The sequence below is a fragment of the Prunus persica genome, chromosome G2, assembly GCF_000346465.2.
Source record: "Prunus persica cultivar Lovell chromosome G2, Prunus_persica_NCBIv2, whole genome shotgun sequence".
NCBI classification, from domain to species: Eukaryota; Viridiplantae; Streptophyta; class Magnoliopsida; order Rosales; family Rosaceae; genus Prunus; species Prunus persica.
Window position 1 is genome coordinate 18071758 of NC_034010.1, and position 15578 is coordinate 18087335.

At 37.8% G+C, this 15578-nt stretch overlaps 1 protein-coding gene and 2 long non-coding RNA genes across 5 annotated transcripts; all 3 read left to right on the top strand.

Annotated features, from left to right (window-relative positions):
• LOC109947639 lies at positions 302–1684 on the top strand. The gene is made up of 3 exons (XR_002270415.1): positions 302–429; positions 653–720; positions 1280–1684. It is a non-coding gene; the product is annotated as an uncharacterized LOC109947639 (long non-coding RNA).
• On the top strand, positions 11461–13250 carry LOC109947635. Of its 3 annotated transcripts, none has more exons than XR_002270412.1 (4): positions 11461–11729; positions 11817–11888; positions 12001–12068; positions 12798–13250. It is a non-coding gene; the product is annotated as an uncharacterized LOC109947635 (long non-coding RNA). The 3 variants fall into 3 exon arrangements; XR_002270411.1 differs by having other exon boundaries at positions 12812–13250; XR_002270410.1 differs by lacking the exon at positions 12798–13250 and having other exon boundaries at positions 12001–12260.
• On the top strand, positions 13903–15120 carry LOC18770780. The gene is made up of 2 exons (XM_020557349.1): positions 13903–14226; positions 14536–15120. Exons 1-2 carry the CDS (start codon positions 13903–13905, stop codon positions 15118–15120), a joined length of 909 nt encoding a protein of 302 aa, XP_020412938.1.

Here is a 15578-nt window from a genome sequence, read left to right on the forward strand (position 1 = left end):
TTGTTTATGAGTTCGTAGTATTTTTCAGAATTCGGTTGCATTTTTGGTGAATTTTTGGAGATGTATAGTGGGCGTCAGATCCTTGACTGGTAATCTGATGCTGCAACTATCCTTGGGCCAGGTAAGGGACACGTGTCATGTTGAGTGTTGACCACTTGAGCCAGCTTAGCATAGGCGTCGCTGGAATAGGATTGAAAGGACAGGTGTTGATCTCTTCTTTCCCCATGTGTGTGTTGTGGGAAAGGATGGTTTTTAGCTGGAAACGTGAGAACCCATTCCTTCAGTTCCTACTTCACGAGTCTCTTTCCAGAAACCCATTCCCTCCCTCTGTCTCCTTCAAACTTCTTTCTACCATAACTTTCATTCTTAACTCCAATTTTTTTGCCGTTTTCGCCTTTAGGATCGCAGGATCGAGCTCTACAAGATAAGGTAAACCATTCTTGGATTTGGTTAAGTTTCGAAAAATTTCCTCATTCTGAGTTAGTGACTGATTAGGCTTTAATCTCTTGTTTCCAAGTGTGGTTTGGGAGAATGGTGGTCTTAAGATTTGTTTGCCATACTTGCTGCTTGAATTCTAGTACAGTGTACATTGATTTAAGTGAGATTGTGTAAGTGATTTCGGATGTTATTTGATGACATGCAAGTACACCAGGTGAAGAATCTACCTTGGGCTGAACCTACAGAGAACTCAGAGTAATTTTGGGTTGAAGTGGAAGTTGGGTAAGTTTCTACTTTCAAGTTTGTGGCCATGGTAGTTGCGTGTGTTGGATAATTATGAGTTTGTTGAGGATAATAGTCATTTTATCTTAATTTTGGGACTGTTTTGGTGTTTAATGCTGATTAGAACTGAATGCCAAGGAATGAGATGGATGTTGATGAAATCTGCATTTATGCAGAAATCTGAGTTATGTATTCTGTTTTGGACTAAATGACCTAGTTCTTATTTATGTTTTAAACTGGGTTTTTGATGGGTGAAAAATAGACATTTCGATATGTTGAAGTTTTATATGTCTAATTGTGGTCTGGAAATTTTTACGTTATTTTTAGTGATTTTCCAAAGTCAAGTTGTTCCTGCCTGATTTATTTAACAAAACTGAAGTTTCTGTTTTTAATTGAAGTCTTTGATTTCTTTTGTTAGTCCAGAGCAGAACCACATGATCAGAGACTATCCTAAGAGCTAGAATTGTTCTAATGATAAACACATAATTATTACATATGTTATCCCTAAATTTATATTGTCAGTGCCTTATTTAAATTTATTTATTTATTTATTTTTCAGTTTTCTGTTTAAGGTACATCTTTCATAAGTGTAGCCATCACCGGAGAAAAATAAGCAAACTCATGCTTGAGGTGTTGCCCAACCGAGAAAAGAAGAAGCAATAACCAGCAGATATTGAAAATAAAGCTTGGAGTGTCGCACCAAGCTTTAGAACAAATGAATAAGAAAATGGGATGCAGCCAATAAAGAAGAGTCTGCAACACCATAGATGGAATTGTATAGACAGGGGCAGTTGGAATATAATAAATAAATGTATGGCTATCTGATTGTGGGCTGGCGGCAAGTGGTGGGAATTTGTCTATTCATGGCAAAATATGATGCAACAAGAGCAGTTCTCATTCCTTTAAATACAGCGTTGCTGCAGATGTAAAAACACACCAAGCTCACAATCTTCTCTTGAGCTCTCTCCTATATAATTTTTAAATATTGAATCTTTCGTTATTTAAATCGTGTATCTATTTTACTTGTAGTGATTTATCATTCAATAAATGACTGAAACGATCAAACGATCCAAAAAATTCTACCAAAATAACTGGACGTTCCAACCAATAAAAACCCTAATGTTCTAAAAAAAGAATAAAGGCCCTAATGAACCTAAAAAAAGAATAAAGGCCCAGCAGAAATTACAATCATTCTAGTTTTAAATTTCTGTTTTAGTTTTATTTTATGGGGAATTAACCTAGCTAAGGTTACGGAGAAAGCTTTTAATATAAGTGTGTAATTTTTATTAGTTTGATCTAAACTTAACTTTAATGTGAATTTGTAGTTTTTGTTCAAATAGAATTTGTAGTTTTTGATCCAAACTTAACCTTTAAGAGTTAGAATTGTCCTAAAAAGTGGATAATTTGGTTTAACAAACCCAAGAAGTGGAAGTGGGCTGTAAATCAAAGTGATAATGTGAGTAGGAGTTTGATGTTGATCCTTGGAAGTGGGTTTATGTCCTACGCATCTCGGAATGCGCGGCTTAGGGGCAAAGGTGTGGATTGCTGTTATGCCTTGCATTTCCTTGAGGATGCGACTTATGGGCGATTTTCTCAGAGGATGTTTTATTCATTATGTCTTTCGGAGTACGTGGCTTAGAGGCAAAGGCGCGTATGGCCTATTTTTCAATCCTGCATCTCCCCGAGGATGCTGCTTATGGGTGATAGTCCCCGAGGGTGCTTTATACCCTATGTACCTCAAAATGCGTAGTTTAGGGGCAAAGGCGTGGATGGCCTACTATTACACCATGCATTTCCTAGAGGATGCAGTTTATGGACAATTGTCCTGGAGGATGCTTTATGCCTTAAGTCTCCCAGAGGATGCGACTTAGGGGCAAATGCATGTTTGACTTGCTTTGTAGTTTACATTATGGGTGGCATTTTAGACCCAAAAACCGTAAAAATTAACCGACATTATACCGCATTGGAACCGCAATAACTAAAAATCGACCGAAAATTACGGTTTTAGAAACCGAACCGCAATTGAGGTTGCGATATGTGATTTTGGCAACTTGCGGTTACCACAAACCGCAAATATATATTTTTTTAAATTGCATTTTAGTAGTTAGATGTTGTGTTTTAATTTGGTTGAGTTTAATCTATTATTAATATGCTTTCATGTTGTTGCTTTTGTGTTGTGTTGTGTTATAGATGGAGTCTAGCCACTCTAACACACCTAATGCCTCTAATCCCCAAAACACAAACCGATGCACCCAAAACATAACATCCACTCCAACTCATAAAGAAGGGCTTCTTATAATAAAATCCACTCACCACCACCTACACTTGAGTTCTCCTTTTGGTTTGTAACTTTAATTAACTTTGAATTTGATTTTTCTTTAGGTTGTGAATGCTTGAGAAGTTGAGTTTGTGAATTTATTTCTTTAGGTTGTAAATTTATATATGCTTGAGAAGTTGAGGTTGTGAATTTATTTCTTTAGGTTGTGAATTTATATTTTTTGATTAAAGTATGCTTGAACTCAAAAAGCTTCAAAAGAACCATCAAACCTAGGCTTAAAAGTGTGGAAGATTGAATTTTTATAACACAAAAAGACCACACTTGAAGATCTAAAATTGTCTAATTTAGGCCCAAAATATTCAAATCGGTTTAAACCATTACTTCACAGTAACCGACCGATTTTTGCAGTTTCAAAAATCACCTTACCGCAAATAGTCGGTCGGTTTGCGATTCAGGGAAAAATTTGCGGTTACCGAACCGTAACCACCCCTAGTTTACACCCTGCATCTCCCTGAGGATGCGGCTTATGGGTGATGGTCGTGGAGGACGCTCTGTGGAGAACTACACGCTTCTTTTGAATGAAAAGTTGAATATTACATTGATAATTGCGTGATTATATTGCTTTATTTGAAAGAGCTGGATGAGTGATTCAGAATCTTTGGTAGTTGTTTTTCTTCTTCAGGAGTGTGCATTACTTCCAATAGTTCAACCTATCCAGAAAAATTGACTCAGTCCTAAATAAATGTTTAATTATTAATTAAACATGATAAAAGATCATTTTACTCCTAGAATATTTTATTCGGTTTGAAGTTGACTTTTTGACCGGAAAGAAATTTGGGAATTTCGACTGTACCATCGTGTAGAGCACTGCGAGATGAGTTCATAGACACGTGGTGGGCACAAATCGAAGTTGTAACGAGAGAGATGCGATCAAAATACCATTAGTGGCATGATTGTACTTTTGGCGAAAAGGGTTTGATAAAATCTGATCTCTCTCTCTCTCTCTCTCTCTCTCTCTCTCTCTCTCTCTCTCTCATCTCTCGCGCGATAGCAGCACAGCTAGCCACGTTTTGCCTGGCCGTTCTCTCATCCGGCCACCAAAGTCGACAGGCTGGTACCAAAATGACCGGGCCACCATCCTCTTCCAGCCCCAGCCATTCGCCACCTCGATCCGCCTCCATAGTAGCCGGAAAAAGCTGTGAAAGGGCCAATTTTTTGCTCGATTTTCGCCGGATTAGTTCTCTGTTGTCCGGCCGCCATTTTTGGCAATCCAGGTATGGAAATTTATCTATTCATTGAGCTCTAGTTGATGGTTCGGTAGGATTTCATTAATTTTGAGTCTAGATTGTTTGATTTTCGAATTGGGTTTCGGCCGATGTTGGGCTCTCGATTCCGGCCACTTCCGGTCACTTTTTGGGGTAGGCCCAAGAACAAAAGTGATTCCAAATAGGGTGTTTCATCTAGGGTAGGAGTTTTGAGTCGCGATTTGGAGTTTTTCGGGCAAAAAAGTATCGCTTTGGACACCCACGCACTGCCGGCACGTGGGTACTGTAGAAAATGGGCATTGTGTTCCTATGTGACCTCCTAGTCCTCACAAGCGTGTATGCATGCTCGGATTTCAATTTGGATACCATTTGAGTCTCGAACGGATCTTGCCTATTGTGCGTTATCTAGGTTCGAGAGGTTTGAACCGTTGGATAGTCTTGGATTTAATATATGTCAATCTAGACATTCCTAGGATTGTGTAGGAATTGCCGGATCGTGGATCGGAGCCCGGATAGTCTGATTTAATAACTTAAAGTTTGTATTTTACAATAACCGTCCGATCGCGTGATCGCGAGCGATATGACCGTCCGATCCGAACCAAACTTGCAGGACGTGCATCATAAACCTTGTAGAACTCATAGGAACTTTCGGATCGAAATTTGGAGGTCGCGGGCTGCATGGGCCCGTTTGACCAAATTTGGGTAGTTTGACCCTTGGTTGACCGTGAGTCTTCCGAGATAGTTTTACCTTCCTAGGAGGATTATAATGACCCTAGTGACAGGTCTTGAGGTTGTTGAGTTTTGTTGATTATGTAGGATTAGGAGATTAATTTCTTGTCTTGAATTCGGGGATTATCGGATGCTATATTGGGGTTGAGGTTTACGCAACTTTGGAAATTATATATATATATATATAAAAAGGTTTGATTACACTGTAAGTACCATCCTGTGATTTTGAGGTCTCACAAGGCGTGGGATTTTCCAGCATTGAGACAGACCCCATACGTGGCATTGGAATTTTCGGCGTATGGGGAGATTATGTGATTGTCAGGTCACTCGTGGCGTAGGATTTTCCAGCGGAATGACAGACCCCATACATGGCGTTGGAATTTCCAGCGTATGTTGAGATGATATTATGATGGTTAGGTCACACGTGGCGTAGGATTTTCCGGCTTGATGACAGACCACATACGTGACGTTGGAATTTTCGGCGTATGAAGAGATTATGTGATTGTTAGGTCTTGCGTGGCGTAGGATTTTCCTGCTTTGAGATAGACCCCATACGTGGCGTTGGAATTTCCGGCGTATGGGGAAATTATGTGATTGTCAGGTCATCCGTGACGTAGTATTTTCCGGCTGGATGACAGACCCCATACGTGGCTTTGGAATTTTCGGCGTATGGAGAAATGATATTATGATGGTTAGGTCAAACGTGGTGTAGGATTTTTCGTCGTGATGACAGACCCCATACGTGGCGTTGGAATTTCCGGTGTATGAGAAAATTATGTGATTGTTAGGTCTCGTGTGGCATAGGATTTTTCAGCGTTGAGATAGACCCCATATGTGGCATTGGAAATTCCGGCGTATGGAGAGATTATGTGATTGTCAGGTCACCTGTGGTGTAGGATTTTCTGGCGGGATGACAGACTCCATACGTGGCATTGGAATTTCCGGCGTATGGGGAGATGATATTATGATGGTTAGGTCCAACCTGGCGTAGGAGTTTCCGGCGTGATGACAGACCCCATACGTGGCGTTGGAATTTCCTGCGTATGGGAATATTATGTGATTGTTAGGTCTCGCGTGGCGTAGGATTTTTCTGTGTTGAGGCAGACCCTATACGTAGCGTTGAAATTTTCGGCGTATGGGGATATTATGTGATTATTAGGGAGATGAATTAATGGTTGTTATACCATATTGGGAAAGAACTACGTGTGGCTTGATCCCTCAGTGAAGGTATGTAGGCAGCCTAAGGTTACTAGGTACAGCCGCAGACATAAAGGTTATTTATGTGGTTTTACTGAGATTGGTTTTGATCTTGTCGTGGATCCTGAAATTCGGGCGAGAACGAGATGTGATTGTGTTAGGAGGTTAAAACCTCGTATGTTAGAATTGGAAAAGTTAGACGATGTAATCATAATTATGTTTAAGTTTATTATTTTCCTTGTTTAAGGTATTATTTGACTTAAGGGCCTTGTTGGTAGTTTAGTTTCGAATTAATTGAAGGCCGGGAGTCGATTATATGAATTGCATGAAATTATCTTGTGCATGCTGCCGGTTGGTGATATTAAATGTGTTTTATGCAAGTTAAAAATTTGGGAAGCGTTTAATTTACAGGGGAGACTTTGTTTAAATTTCGGCAGAAAGTCCCGGTCTTTAGTAAGCGGGCTCGGCATTGGGGTGATGTCGGAAATTCCACAGGATTCGTCTCAGGTTCCGAGGAATTCAGGGCTGGTCCTGTCAATTCTACTAGAAGCCGAGCTGGTAGGAGGAAGGCCTGATGGGTAATATCTTCTGAGGTGGTGTGCATTCCACTGTCTTCGAATTTCCTTCTCTTCTATAGTGTCAAGTGTATAGCTTCCCCTGCCCCTTGCTCGGCTGATCACGTAAGGGTCTCCCAATTGGGTTCCATCTTTTTGGACCCTTGTCTTTATGCAGTAATGAAGATCTTTCTTTGCACAAGATCGCATGGTTGAAACTGTTTGATCTTGGCTCTTTTATCATAGTAAGACTTCAACTGCTTCTGATAGGAGGCAACTCAGGTAATGGCCTTCTTGCGCTCGCCTTCAATTAAGTCAAGGTTGAGCCTCATTTGGTCGAAGTTCTGCTCAATACTGCCCCACTTCAATGCCTATTGAGGGGATAGTGACGTGAGAAGGAAAGATTGCTTTAGTTCCATAAGCGAAGAAAAATGAGGTTTCGCCAGTTGATATCGTTTTAGTGGTTCGATAAGTCCATAATACTCCAAGGAGCTCATCTACCCATTTCCCTTCGGCATCTTCTAGTCTCTTCTTTAGACAATCTAATATTATTTTGTTGGATGCCTCGGCCTGGCCATTTTCCTGTGGATATCTTGGAGTGGACAGATGCTACTTGATGTAAGAAGGCAGTGATCAGCTTGCAGATGAATTGTGAGCCATTATCGGTGGCTAGCGATTGTGGGCATCCAAACCAGCAGCTGATGTTTCTCCAAATAAACCGTTCCACGTCGGCTTCTTTAGTAGATGATAGACCTGATCTTCTTGAATAAATTCATTATACTTGTTGATATCCAACTTCCACTGCATTGGATTAGGATGACGAAAGTCAATCTCTCTCTACAAATCCTGGAGGGTATTGTAGTACGTTTCAATAGAGCCATATGATTGTCTCATTCTGGATACTCGTCTTTTAAGATCATACATTTGAAAGATATCGGTGTCATCAAAGTAAGTTGTGGCAATTGAATCCCATATTGCTTTTGCAGTGGGAAGGTGAATAAAATTACTAATCAATTTCAGCTCTATAGAATTGATTAGACATCCTTTCACAATCGAATTCTCGATTCGCTATTTGTTGAATGTCGGGTCCGTCTTGGGAGGTTGTGGTAGTTCTTCATTTATATATCCCAATTTGTATTTGCCTTAGATATGCATCCCAACGACTTGGGACAATATGGCATAGTTGGTGCCATCCAACTTGATGCCAATTTGTGTAGCGGAAGATTTATAAGTTATAGTCTGAGTCGAGATTTGTGTCTGGGCCTGATTTAGTAACTGGGTCATTTTGGAGATCCATTCTTCTAAGATCATGTGGAAGGTGGTAGAGGAGTTGGTGGGGCTCCATGGGATGTGATTAGCAGGTCTTGATCACCCATGGTGGCGATGGCTAGGGTTTAGGTAGAGCAGCAATCACAAGATCGTTGCTCTGACACAATGCAAAAATAAGGGAAATAATTGTGGGAATTTTCTTTCTATTCATCTTCTTGTAGGAGGCACATATATATGTAGGGGTGGTTGCGGTTCGGTAACCGCGAATTTTTACTCAAACCGCAAACGACCGACTATTTGCGGTTTGGTGATTTTTGAAACCTCAATTTCTCAAGCATATATAAATTCACAATCGATTCCAATTCTCAAGCATTCACAACCTAAGAAAATTAAAGTTACAATTCCAAACATTCCAATTAAAGTTAAACTTCTCAAGCATTCCAATTCCAAATTCTTTAAATTTACAAACCAAAAGCAAAATGAATTAAAGTTACAACCAAAAAGAAAAATCCAATTCACAGTTAATTAAAGTTACAAACTAAAAGGAAAAATGTAATACACCAATGTTACAAACTCAAGTGTTGGTGGTGAGTGGATTTGAAGAACCCCTTTGTGTTGTTTGAGCACCAATGCTATCTACAAATAAAACAACATAGTTTAGTACATTTTGTTATAGGAAGAAGCATAAATAAACTAATTACTTACAAGTTGTCATATCTTCCATTTCCTTGTAGAATTCAACCTCATCATCTGTTGGTTCCTTGTAAAAGGAAAATTCGTCCGCTCTAAGCCAATCACTAGTACACACTAATGCCTCTACCATTTTAGGATGCAAAGAGCTTCTAAAAGGATCCACAATCCTCTTGCCTAGGCTAAAAGCATTTTCACTAGCAACCGTAGAACTTGGAATTACAAAGATATCCTTGGCAACTTGGAAAAAAAAGGATATCTTGTTTGGTTCCCTTTCCACCAATTCAAGAGAAGAGAAGGGTTTACAATTTTACTTAATTATTCATAGAGTATAGCCGTGCGGCTATACTTTGCGGTTTGCGGTAACCGCAAATTTTGAAAATCAAATACCGCAACCGCAACCGTAAATGCGGTTCGGTTCTTAATACCGCGATTGCGGTAAAATATCGGTTGATTTTTGCGGTTTTTCAGTTTTTCGGTTTAAAATGCCACCCCTATATATATGGCACATTATGCCTTGAAGGCCAAGTAACGTTGGAGGCTAAGTAAAGCTAAAACTGCTGATTCTAATTACAGTAGGAAATCAGAAATAGAAAAGGAAACAAATTACAATAAATCAATACGGGAAACGTCAACTTACTCCAACAATTCCCAATAGCAAATGCGGAAATTAAGTCACGCGATTATGATTATGATCATTTTTCTTTGGAATGTTTAGGAACGTTCAAATGACCTTTGTTGTGTCTAGTTTGATCCCATCCTTGGGATAGCTATGTTTGTGGGGTTTGTTCAGTTATCCTCCAGCTGTTTAATCATTCTTTTTAATAAATTTCTCCTCATTCCGTCGAGGTTTAAGAGGAAAAAAAATAACCTTTGTTTAATCATATTAAAAATTTTCATTATTTTACAATTATTATTTTTAATGGAAATCATTTAACAATAATGACAACACTAGTGGGTGAGATGGAGTCGTGTATTTTCAGTCTTTGATACAAAATTTCCAACTTATATGAAAGTTTGCCTATCTTCTTAGCTTTCCCCTGACCATTGTTCCACTAGTGAGTCGGGAACAAAATTATGGTCGCCAAACACCAGATGCATTGGATGTATTGGTTGAGTTCATTCTATTTCTGTTAGTGAATCTCGGGTGGCTATGTTTTGAGGGATATTTGGCTTGGTTTGTTGACCTACAAGTGTTTGCTGACCTACGTATTTCAAATCTTCATGCTATACTATGATAGTTTTAGCTAGATTTGTCCCTCTTTGTTTTCTGTTAGTTTTCTGGCTGTGTTTTTGCCAGGCTTTATTTGTACTATTCTTTAACCTTTTGGGGGGATTGCAATGAATTGAAAGTTCGACCCAAAAAAATCCCGACGCATGAATTTTGTAATTATCAATTTGTAAGATTTCTTCTTTAAGAAATAGTTTAATGCGAAATATTTTTTGACATGAAATCTTGTAGATATTAAGAACGTGATGTATAATGTTCAATTAGCTTTTAAAAAAAATTTAAGCATGCATTTCCTTTGTGTATTCACGCAGAATTAGTTAAGCATTTGTTTTCAGTTCGAGAAACTTCAAAATAATCTCATTAAAACAATGGACTTAAAGGTATTTTAAAAAATTACTTTATCTAGCTAAACTTATTTGAAAGCCTCTTGATGCACGGGGAAGTGCACGTTAAAAATCAAATTTAAAATATTGGATCACGTGAAATGACATGAAAATTGATAAGTTGCTTCAGTTACCTTTTCAGTTTTGTAACAGCTGTATGTGTGGTCTTTGTAAATTCAGATGAAACATGTGAACAACTTGTCTGTAGCTAAACAAACTTATTTAATCCCATCATCGGCTTTATCACCCAAATTTATATATAAGTACCTCCCCAAATTAGTTAAGCATTTGTTTTCAGTTCGAGAAACTTCAAAATAATCTCGTTAAAACAATGGACTTAAAGGTATTTTAAAAAATTACTTTATCTAGCTAAACTTATTTGAAAGCCTCTTGATGCACGGGGAAGTGCACGTTAAAAATCAAATTTAAAATATTGGATCATGTGAAATGACATGAAAATTGATAAGTTACTTCAGTTACCTTTTCAGTTTTGTAACAGCTGTATGTGTGGTCTTTGTAAATTCAGATGAAAAATGTGAACGACTTGTCTGTAGCTAAACAAACTTATTTAATCGTATCATCGGCTTTATCGCCCAAATTTATATATAAGTACCTCCCCAAATTTCTTTCCGATTACAAAACGTAAATATTGCTCATGTATATAGGTTTTTCCTTTTGTAATGGTTATCATTTTAGATCTCGAGAGCCAGTTTTCAGGTTTTAGTGAAAGGAGATGGAGAAAGAAAGGGAAAATAAAAATTGAGATACAAGTAAAATTAGTAAAAGACTATTCCATTGTAGAAATGAGTGGCATGGGAGAAATTGATGCAAGAGAGATTGCTCTTGTAATGCAACGCAAGGTACATTTATTTGCTTGTTACTTGCTTCTTCTTTTTCTCAGTTATTGTAAATTTGCTTTTGATTCATAAGTAGGTATAGCATAAATGCCAAATAAAGATCATGTTTGTGAGACCTTGGAAATTATGGTGTTTAAAAACTGTTTGTAGAATTTTGGAGAAAATATTTTGGATGTGATTAAAGGAAAGTACATGTATTTATGAATTCGTAGTATTTTTCAAAGAATTTTTCGGAACTCGACTGAATTTTTGGTGAATTTTTTTTGGAGATGTAGGAGTATTGAAAATCAATAAATGGTGTCGCTAAATATTGGGCGTCAAATCCTTGACTGGTAATCTGATCCTGCGACTATCATGTTGAGTGTTGACCACTTGAGCCAAGCCTTTGAAGGATGAGGTTCCAGTTCAGCTCCTACTTCACGACTCTCTTTCCAGAAACCCATTCTCTCCCTTCTTTCTCCTTCAAACTTCTTTCTACCATAACTTTCATTCTACAACTCCAATTGTTGCGCCGCTTTCGCCTTTAGGATCGTATGAACGAGCTCTACAAGATAAGGTAAACCATTCTTGGAATTGGTTAAGTTTCGAAAATTTTCTCTTTCTGAGTTAGTGACTGATTAAGCTTTAATCTCTTGTTTCCAAGTGTGGTTTGGGAGAATGGTGGTCACTACTAGGCAGCTCATTGAAGGTTGAGGATTACTTTGGAGCTGTTAAGGTAAGATTTGTTTGCCATACTTGCTGCTGGAATTCTAGTACAGTGTACATTGATTTAAGTGAGATTGTGTAAGTGATTTCGGATGTTATTTGATAACATGCAATTACACCAGGTGAAGAATCTACCTTGGGCCGAACCTACAGAGAACTCAGAGTAATTTTGGGTTGAAGTGGAAGTTGGGTAAGTTTCTACTTTCGAGTTTGTGGCCTTGGTAGTTGGGTGTGTTGGATAATTATGAGTTTGTTGAGGGGATAATAGTCATTTAATCTTAAATTTGGGACTGTTTTGGTGTTTAAAGCTGATTAGAACTGAATGCCAAGGAATGAGATGGATGTTGATGAAATCTGCATTTATGCAGAAATCTGAGTATGTGTTCTGTTCTGGACAAAATGATCTAGTTCGTATTTATGTTTTAAACTGGGTTTTTGATGGGTGAAAAATAGAGATTTCGATGAGTATTTCAATTCAAATCTGATTTCATTCAAATTGGAGTTAAATTGGATTTTTGGCAAATTTTCGAAGTTGGAATTATTCTGCAGAAAACCGAAAGCTCTGCAGCCTATTCTGTCTTGCTTCCTTAACTCGGAATTCAATGAAATTTTGTATGTTGAAGTTTTATGTGTCTACTTGTGATCTGGAAATTTTTACATCATTTCGTATCAATATGGATTTATAGTGATTTTCCAAAGTCAAGTTGTTCCAGCCTGATTTATTTAACAAAATTGAAGTTTCTGTTTTTAATTGAAGTCTTTGATTTCTTTTATTAGTCCAGAGCAGAACCACATGATCAGAGACTATATCCTAAGAGCTAGAATTGTCCTAATGATAAACACATAATTATTACATATGTTATCCCTAAATTTATATTGTTAGTGCCTTATTTAAATTTGTTTTATTATGTTTATTCAGTTTTCTGTTTTTAGGTACATCTTTCATAAGTGCAGCCATCACCGGAGAAAAATAAGCAAACTTATGCTTGAGGTGTTGTTGCCCAACCTAGAAAAGAAGCAACAATAACCAGCAGATATTGAAAATGAAGCTTGGAGTGCCGCACCAAGCTTTTAAGCAAGCTAATGGATTGAACAAATGAATAAGAAAATGGGTGTACCCAATAAAGAATAGGAGTCTACAACACTATAGAGGGAATTGTATAGACAAAGGCAATTGGAAGATAATAAATAAATGTATGGCTATCTGATTGTGGGCTGACAGCAAGTGGTGAGAATTTGTCTATTCATGGAAAAATATGATGCAACAAGAGAGCAGTTTCCATTCCTATAAATTCAGCGTTGCACCAAGCTCACAATCTTCTCTTGAGCTCTCTCCTTCCTTCAATTATTCTAGTTCTATGTTTTAGTTTTATTTTATGGGGAATTAACTCCCTAGCTAAGGCTAGGGAGAAAGCTTTTAATCTAAGTGTGTATTTTTTATTAGTTTGATCGAACTTAAGCTTTAATGTGAATCAACAATGGTATCGAAATGGTACCGTGTCATACCGAAACTAATATGGTCTGGTGTGATTCGGGACCAAAAACCTAAAATACCAATCTCATATCGTGTTGTTTGAAAATTTCGGTATCAGAAGCGGGATGTGGTCAATACCTTACCATCCCGTACTGTGCCCATGCCTAGTTTTGACAATTAAAAAACAGAAGACACATGTCACGTACTGTGCCCATGCCTAGTTTTGACAATTAAAAAACAGAGGACACATGTCACTTTGTGGTTGAGCCACAATAGAAGGTAAAGAGGAGTTCCTCCTTATAGGTATAGAACGAGTTTTGATGCAGCTAGTGAAATTTTTTTGAGAATATATAAATATTTTTCTTGAATATATTTTGTTATTGCAACTGTACTTTTTGGAATCTTCCTTTCAGGATCATTCTTCTGAACAAATTACAAAAGTGAATCCTTTCCTAGATGCTTGGCTGGAAATTTAATTACAATCACTTTTGCAATAATAAAACACTATTGTATTCTTGTGGTCACTAGGACAAAGATGATGGCTTCACAAATGGCGAAGAAAACTGATCAAAGTGAAAAAAAACGCAATGACCCTGTTAAGTTCTCGAAGCACTGGTGTATCTACCGGATTCCTAGCAAACTCCGGAATGTAAAAGATGAAGCTTACACTCCCCAATTGATTTCAATAGGCCCCTTCCACCATGGCAATCCGAAACTGGCGGACATGGAAAGCCATAAAAAGAAATATTATGAGAATTTCTGCCAGCGAACTTCGAGGAAAAAAGAGGAACTAGAAACTTTCATCCGTGAGAAAGAAGATGACATTCTTCGTTGTTATGCAGGGTCCATTGAGCCTGATATTGACTTTGTGAAGGTAATTCTAATTGATGCCTGCTTCATCCTTGAGCTCTTTCTGAGGAACTGTCAAACCGAAAAGCATGAAAATTATTACATTCTAAGATCGCCATTGCTGAGGAAAGCTGTCGAGCAGGACCTGATACTCTTTGAAAATCAGCTTCCTTATCCTCTTCTTCAAGGGCTATATGACTTTGCCAACCCCACCTATTCCAGTTCCAATCCCCGAAAAAATGTTCAGGAGAAAGAAGAGGCGGATGACCTGCAGCATTGCTTGCCTTGCTTCCAGCCATGTTTTCCATTTTCCGACGCGACCCCTTCTGTATAGAGATTGAGAAAACCGAAAAGTATATACGACGTAAGAAAGCTGAAGGAAGCAGGGGTGAAGTTTAGGCCAAATGAAGGTAGTGAACGCTTCGTCATAAAAAGAGGTGAGGACCACAAATGTAATTTCAAAATGGCATGTTTTAGAAATATGAACTTGAAGCTTACAAAATTTTGGGCAAGGTATGAGGTAGAATGCGTCATTCGAAACGTGATGGCCTTGGAGCAGTTTTTGTACCCAAAGAAGGCTTATGTTTGCAGTTACTTTTTGATGCTGGATCAGCTTGTGGATACTGTGGAAGATGTGAATGCGCTGATTGAAAGCGAAGTTATAGTTAACTTGCTAGGCAGCAGCAACGCAGTTGCGAAGCTGATTAATTCACTTTGTGAGCAGACTATGGATGATAGATCCTGCTATGAAGATATCTGTAAACAGCTTAACGAGCACTACAAGATCAGCTTCTGCAACCGTAACATTTCGATCCTGAAACGAGTTTACTTCAAGGATCTTTGGACGGGCAGTTCAACTATAGTTGGACTCTTTGTGCTGTTTTTCTCCATCATTGGAACCATTAAGTCTCTCATGTAGCAAAGCTTGATTGGTTTCTAGTCTGATTATTATTTTAAATAATTAGGTCAAGTGGTGGGCTGGGTAACTCGTGTTATAGCTTTAATAATTTGAACTCTCTAGAACACTTATAGCTTTGTAATGAAAATATTTCCAATAAGTGAACAGTTGCATTGCTTTGATCTTAAGCAATTAACAACGTTCCTCAAGATTGATTCCACAAATTATTCTCTATATAAACAGATTAAGATAATTCTATTTTGAACGTTAACATGCCATATTAAGAAATTATTTTACATTTGTCCTTTTTTCTTTTTTCTTTTTTTTTTTCTTGTTTGAAGTATTTTCTAATGAAACAAGGATAAGTCATGGCTAGGCCCCAAAAAAAGAATTTCTATTTTTTTTTCCTTGAAAATGGAAACCTTAAAAATAGATGGAAAATTGGATGATGTTAAAGTTAGATGAGAATCATGGATTTT

Bases quoted from the DNA above. Each gene is read 5' to 3' on its own strand.
- LOC18770780 (XM_020557349.1), top strand. From the start codon at position 13,903: ATGGCGAAGAAAACTGATCAAAGTGAAAAAAAACGCAATGACCCTGTT. The intron at 14,227-14,535 runs GTAATTCTAATT...CCTTCTGTATAG, and splicing joins CTGATATTGACTTTGTGAAG to AGATTGAGAAAACCGAAAAG.